Source organism: Colius striatus, chromosome 25 (assembly GCF_028858725.1).
Source record: "Colius striatus isolate bColStr4 chromosome 25, bColStr4.1.hap1, whole genome shotgun sequence".
NCBI classification, from domain to species: domain Eukaryota; kingdom Metazoa; phylum Chordata; class Aves; order Coliiformes; family Coliidae; genus Colius; species Colius striatus.
Window position 1 is genome coordinate 2,270,685 of NC_084783.1, and position 6,521 is coordinate 2,277,205.

The window sequence follows — 6,521 nt, forward strand, 5'->3', positions numbered from 1 at the left end:
CAGCAGCTTCAAGGGCTTTGCAAACCAAATCTGCTCTGGTTTCATACAAGCACGATGAGAGAACCACAAGCAAAGGGGTGAAAAGCATTTAAAAGTGCCAGTGGTGCTTGTTTGGTGTGCAGACACCTGGCAGTGGGAGGCCTCTGAAGTCAGCCTGAGAAAGGCCAAGGGAGGGAGCTTCAGGAGAGCAAGGCAGCTCTGTTTTGGCTATAAATTGTGAGAACTGAGCAGACAACCGACTTCCAAACAGTTTCAGCAAGGTCACAGTGCCCAAAGTGAGTAAATGGCTTCATTAGCCATGAAATCAACATCAAACACCCCTTTGACACCCCTAGAAGTGGTTATGAGCTAAAAGGAGCACGTCCTAAACACCTCCCACTGTGTTCCTCAACTCTGCACCCAAATCACATTGAACATCCCTTTGCACTGCAGTGTCACAGGAGAGTGGGGGGCTCATGTCTCTGCTAGAGGTGTTCTTTCATTTCTTGGGGTGCAACATCAGGAGGAGCCACCCCTGGGACCCCCAGAGCTGAGATAAGCTGATGTGGGCTTCCTAAACCATAAAACCTGCTTTGAAGAGTCATTTTCCCTGCTGCAGATTTCGGTAACACTTCAACCAGACGCCGTGAGAGCTCCGGTGAGACGGCAGCGACCAGCACCGGGGGCAGCGACCACGATCGTGAGCAGCCGTCGGGGCGCCGATTTATGAATGGGAGGCCCCGCCCCCTTGGCCACGCCCCTCTCCTCCCATTGGCCGGCCCCGCCCCGCCCCGCCCCGCCCCGCCGGCTCGCCCCGCGCTCCCGCCGCTCGCCCCGTCGGGGCCGGTCGCCGCCGCCGCCGCCGCCGCGGCCATGGCCCGTCACCCGCCGCCCCGCCGCCCCCCGCTGCCATGAGGCGCGGGGCACCCGCCGCCCTCGCCGCCTGCCTCGCTGGGGCACTCGCCGTGCTGGCGGGGCCGGCGTCGGGGCCGGGGCCGGGGTCGGGGCCGGGGTCGGGCAGCGCCGCCTGGGGCGGTCGGCGGCCCCCCCGCAGCTACGGTCACCTGGAGGGTGACGTGCGCTGGCGAAGGCTGTTTTCAGCCACCCGTTTTTTCCTCCTCATCGACAGCGGCGGCGGCGTGGAGGGGACGCGCTGGAGGGAGCGGCCGGGCAGTGAGTGGGGCCGGGGCCGGGGCCGGGGCCGGGGAGAATCGGGACACGCGGCCGCCACGGCGCAGGGTCCCACCGGCCTCTCAGCCCGGGACAGAGACGGGCGCTGGCGGGGCCGGGCAGGGCCGGGGAAGGAGGGTGAGGGCTGGACGGAGGAGCCCCGGGACGGCGGCGGGACCCGGCTGTGCCCGGCCCCGGGGAGCGGCGGCAGCTCCTCCCGCCCGACAAACCCTCTGCAGAGCGTCTCCTGCGGCCGTGCCGACTGTCCCCGCTGTCCCCGTCGCCCCGCCGTCGGGACACGGAGCTCGCTGGAGCACCGGCAGCTCCTGCTGCCCGCTGCCCGGAGCCCCTTTCCCGAGCCCCGGCTGCCCGTCGCGCTGCAGGAGCCAGGAGGGATGTGCAGACACCGGCCAGGCTCTGCCCAGCCCCTGAGTCACCCGCGGGGTCTCTTGTCCCGTCCCATCCTGCCAGCGGGGCTGGGGGCTGCCTGCCCTGCCCTGCCCTGCTCTGTGTTTGGGGTTGTCTTCGTCTGGCACTGACTGGGAGGGAGGAGCTGTGCTCCCTGGAAACGCACTGGGAAGGGAGGCTGAGGAGGAGGAGGGATGGAGGAAGCATCGGGGTGATGCTGGTCCATGGGGCTGGTGTGGGACAGAGGAGCAGCCCCATTGGAGGGGAGCACAGAGCTGCCTGATGGGGCTCAGCACAGTGCAAGGGTGGGTGGGATCACACAGACACCCTGTAGAGCAGGAACACGGGTGGGCAGAGCTGGCAGCCCCTCACCACAGCACAAAGAAGGGCACAGGCTCTGGGGCATGATGCCCAGCCGTGCCCTGGGGTCACACTGCAGCCTCTCCACAGGCTGAGGGACCCGGGGGTCTCACAGCACAGCCCTGGGGTTGGGGGCTGAGGAGGGTGAATGCTGCAGGATGTGTGCACTGCCCTGGCTGTGCTGAGATGTGGAGCTTGGGGGTGAGCTGTCAGGATTAGGCCTTCCCCTGGGGCTGAGGTTGCATCTGCTCCACCCTGCAGCCCATGTGCTGTACAGTGCTGGGAAGAGGAGGCTGTGGGGGCTGACACTGGGGTCCCTGAACTGGTGCAGAGCAGCTTTCAGCACCATGATCCTGCCTGTTCCCACCTGAGCCCCCTGCAGGTGACAACCCCCCCGGGGGGATGTGACATCCACAGTCTGGCTATGGCAAGAGCCAGGGCTGCAAGCTCAGCTTCAGCACTTGTGGCATCAGCCCATTTTGGGTGCTGGATCCTGGCCCCTTGCGACAGGGAGAGAGGCACCAGGCTGGCAGAGCAGTGACTGGACAGGGCAGGGCTGCTGGGGCACATGGGAAGGGGCTAAAGGCTATAAACTGGAACACAAGAGGTTCCAAAGCAACACAAGGAAGAATTTGTTCCCTGTGAGGTGAGGGAGCCCTGGCAGGGGCTGCCCAGATGGGCTGTGGAGGCTCCTTCTCTGGGGACATCCCAACCCAGCTGGATGAGTCCCTGTGTGCCCTGCTCTGGGTGGTGCTGCCCTGGCAGGGGGGTTGCACTGGATGAGCTTTGCAGGACCCTTCCAGCCCCTGAGACTGGGTGATTCTGTGACCAGGTGGGGAAAGATGCATCAACCCCATCAGCAGGGGTTGTCCTGTCTCCTGGCCAGCACAGGAGGATGTCACCCAGCCGGCTGCAGCATGAGAGAGCCCAGCCCAGCCCAGCCCAGCCCAGGGAACCCTCTCGTGGTGTCAGAGGCTGTCAGGAGTCCCGACCTGGGCTTGCTGCCAGCACAAAGTGCCCCAACACGTTCCCTGGGCCCTATGGCCACGGGGCCTGGCAGGTGGAGCGGCTCCAGGCTGGCGCATCGGGGCTCACCCTGGTTATCAGGGTGGCAGATAACCCGAGCAGGGCTCCTCAGCCCTTCCTGGCAGCTGCTGGACCAGCCCTGCCAGAGGCTGCACTGTGGCAGAGCCTCTCCCAGGGCTTCCCCTGCCTCCAGACCCGCATCTGGAACCTTGCTGGGGCTGAGGGTGTGAGACTGGGAACACTGGGAGCTGCTGCCCTGTGTTGGCAGAGCCGGGCACTGGGCAGGCACCTGTGGGCAAAGCAGGGCAGAGCTGAGCAGGGCACCAGGGACAGCAATGGAAGGGCTATTTTTAGAACAGCAGGAGGCCTTTGCTATAAATAGCAGCAGCTCCAGACGGTGTCAAGTGGGATGGACTCACAGGCATTCACTCAGCCCTTCCCCAGGGCTGCTGCTTGTCAGTGGCTTTGCTGGGCTGGGCCCTGTGGATCCTGCTGGGTGCAGCTGGGCTCAAAATCCCCTCTTACACATCACCCTCAAGGAGCCACAAGCTCGGGAGCTCTGACGCTGCCCTGATGCCACATCCACCCTGTGCACTCCCAGAGAGGGCACCAGTGCCCCCAGGCAGGTGATGCCCAGACAACGACACCTCAGCTGAGGGGTTGATGCTGGTGAAAGCTCCTTCCAGAGGCTGCAGCCCCTGAGCCACATGTGCTGCCACCAGCCAAAGCCTCTGTGCATCCTCCTGCCCCATCTCTCCAGGTGCAGCCCAGGGGCAGCTCCTGCTGTGGCTCAGCCCCTGCCTGCTGCCCACTGCAGATTCCTTCTCCCCTTGCTCATGGACTGTGTGCCCAGGGGGTGTCAGGGCTGGCAGCAGCACTGGTGGGTGTGAGGCAGTGCAGGAATCCAAAGGCCCTGCTGATGCTCTGGGTGTTTCCCCTCTCAGATGCCCTGGTCTGACCACATGCCTTTCCCATGACCTGCTGTGCTGGGAGCCCAGTTGGGCACACACACACCAGCCCAGTGTGACTGGGCCTTGCAGTAGCTGCCTCCCAGGCTCACCCCCACCTCCTGCAGCACCTCTGCAATTCTTCCTGCCTGCAGTGCCTGGCATGGAGCTGTGTGCCCATGCTTGTGCCAGCTGGGTTATCAGCACCAGCATTCACCCTCAGCACCATCCTGATCCCATTCCTACCCCTGCAGCCCTCTGCCCAGGTGACTCCATCCACCATAACGTGGCTGTGTGCCATCACTGTCACCCACAGCCACACTTTGCCCCTCCAAGGGCCAGGCTGGCCTCAGTGCCCTGAGTGTGCAGCTCTGGGTGGCAGCTCTGCAAGAGGCAGGTCCACAGGGCAGAGCTGCCCACGAGAGGAGGGTAAATGTGAGGTCAGCACTGGGCAGAGAGTTGTTCCAGACAAATAGAGGTCATGCTTGGCATTGCAGCCCATCTGGGAAGCAGCTGGGCCCTGGGGAGCAGAGGAATAAAGATCAGAGCATCAGAGGTTCCCCCTCCTGCTGCAGCCTCATCCCTCCAGCTGCTCTGGCGCTGGGGGAGGATCAGTGGCCTCTTCCCTCTGAGTGGGGGGATGCTTTGCCACCACCATGCCAGCGTTGGGACAGAGCCCCTGAGGCTGTCCTGTCCCCCCTGGCTCAGGGCCACACTTCCCTGTCCCACAGGCATCGTGGAGATCCGGTCGGTGCGTGTGGGCGTCGTGGCCATCCGGGCGGTGCACAGCGGCTTCTACCTGGCCATGAACAAGCAGGGGAGGCTCTACGGCTCGGTAGGTTGGACATTGCCTCCTGGCAGGGACCAGACTGGGGTCAGAGGTGCAGGGCAGAGATGGAACAAAGGGTTCTAAACCTGCTGGGATAGTTGTTCAAGAGGAGGCTCCTGGTTTTCCATACTGTTGCCCATCAGGGGATTGTACCCACACAGCCCCTCTGCCCCAAGGGACTGGGGAGGAGCTGGGCTTGTGCTCTGTCCCACTGGAATCATAGAATCATTATGGCTGGAAATGACCTTAAAGGATCATTGAATCCAAGCCCTCACCTCACACTGCCAAGCCCATCACTGAACCACATCCCTCAGCACCTCATCATTGTGTCTTTTGAATATGTCTAGAGATGGGCACTCCCCCACCTCCCTGAGCAGCCTGTCCCAATGCTTAACGACCCCCTTGGTAAAGAGTTCCTCTTAATGTCCAATCCAAACCTTCCCTGCTGCAACTTGAACCCATTTTCTCCTGTCCTGTCATTCATTACTGGAGAGAAGAATGCTCTGCTCTGCCCCACTCTGCCCTGTCCCACTCTGCCCTATCTCTCTCTGCCCTGCCCCACTCTGCTCTATCCCACTCTGCCCTGCTCTGCCCCACTCTTGCTCTATCCCACTCTTCCCTATCCCACTCTGCCCTGTCCCTCTTTTTCCTGCCCCACTCTGCCCCATCCCACTCTGCCCTACCTCTCTCTGCCCTGCTCTGCTCTATCCCACTCTGCTCTGCCCCACTCTGCCCTATCCCACTCTGTTGTATCCCACTCTGCTCTATCCCATTCTGCTCTGCCCCACGCTGCCCTGCCCCACTCTGCTCTATCCCACTCTATCCCACTCTTCCCTGCCCCACTCTGCCCTATCCCACTCTGCCCCATTCCACTCTGCTCCATCCCACTCTGCCCTATCCCACTCTGCCCCATTCCACTCTGCTCCATCCCACTCTGCCCTATCCCACTCTGCCCCATTCCACTCTGCTCCATCCCACTCTGCCCTATCCCACTCTGCCCCATTCCACTCTGCCCTATCCCACTCTGCTCCATCCCACTCTGCTCCATCCCACTCTGCTCTACCCCACTCTGCCCTACCTCTCTCTGCCCTGCTCTATCCCACTCTGCCCTGCCCCACTCTGCCCTACCTCTCTCTGCCCTGCTCTATCCCACTCTGCCCTGCCCCACTCTGCCCTGCCTCTCTCTGCCCTGCTCTATCCCACTCTGCTCTACCCCACTCTGCCCTGCCTCTCTCTGCCCTGCTCTATCCCACTCTGCCCTGCCCCACTCTGCTCTATCCCACTCTATCCCACTCTTCCCCACCCCACTCTTGGGCTCTGACCTCGCTGGAGCACTACAACCCCACTGAGCCCAGCCCCCTCCCCTCACCCCTTTCCCTCTCCTGCCAGAAGGAGTTCAACCCCAGCTGCCAGTTCAGGGAGCGCATCGAGGAGAACGGCTACAACACGTACTCGGCGCTGCGCTGGCGGCACCGCGGCCGCCCCATGTTCCTGGCGCTCAGCAGCAGGGGGAGACCGCGGCGAGGGGCCAAGACACGGCGGCAGCACCTCTCCACCCATTTCTTGCCCATCCTGGTCAGCTGAGCCCCAGGGGCAGCTGCACATCGTCCCGGAGAGGGCGAAAAAGAGGTGGTTTGTTATTTATGGACATGTCTGTTACTGTGATTTGGTTATTTATTGGTGTCTCTGCAGCTGGGGGGATGCACAAGGCAGATGCTCCACACGTGGCCCTGCAGGGATGTGGCTTCCCACACCGTGCTGAGCCAGGCACCCAAAGGCAGAGCAGCCACCACGTGTTGAGG

At 62.8% G+C, this 6,521-nt stretch overlaps 1 protein-coding gene across 1 annotated transcript; it reads left to right on the forward strand.

Moving 5' to 3' along the window:
- Window positions 1-890: 890 nt before the first annotated feature.
- FGF22 (fibroblast growth factor 22) lies at window positions 891-6,303 on the forward strand. The gene is made up of 3 exons (XM_062014779.1): window positions 891-1,152; window positions 4,622-4,725; window positions 6,109-6,303. The coding sequence occupies exons 1-3, from the start codon at window positions 891-893 to the stop codon at window positions 6,301-6,303; spliced, it is 561 nt and encodes a 186-aa protein (XP_061870763.1).
- The last annotated feature ends 218 nt before the right edge of the window (window positions 6,304-6,521 follow it).

Bases quoted from the DNA above. Each gene is read 5' to 3' on its own strand.
- FGF22 (XM_062014779.1), top strand. From the start codon at position 891: ATGAGGCGCGGGGCACCCGCCGCCCTCGCCGCCTGCCTCGCTGGGGCA. The intron at 1,153-4,621 runs GTGAGTGGGGCC...CCTGTCCCACAG, and splicing joins CTGGAGGGAGCGGCCGGGCA to GCATCGTGGAGATCCGGTCG. The intron at 4,726-6,108 runs GTAGGTTGGACA...CTCTCCTGCCAG, and splicing joins AGGGGAGGCTCTACGGCTCG to AAGGAGTTCAACCCCAGCTG.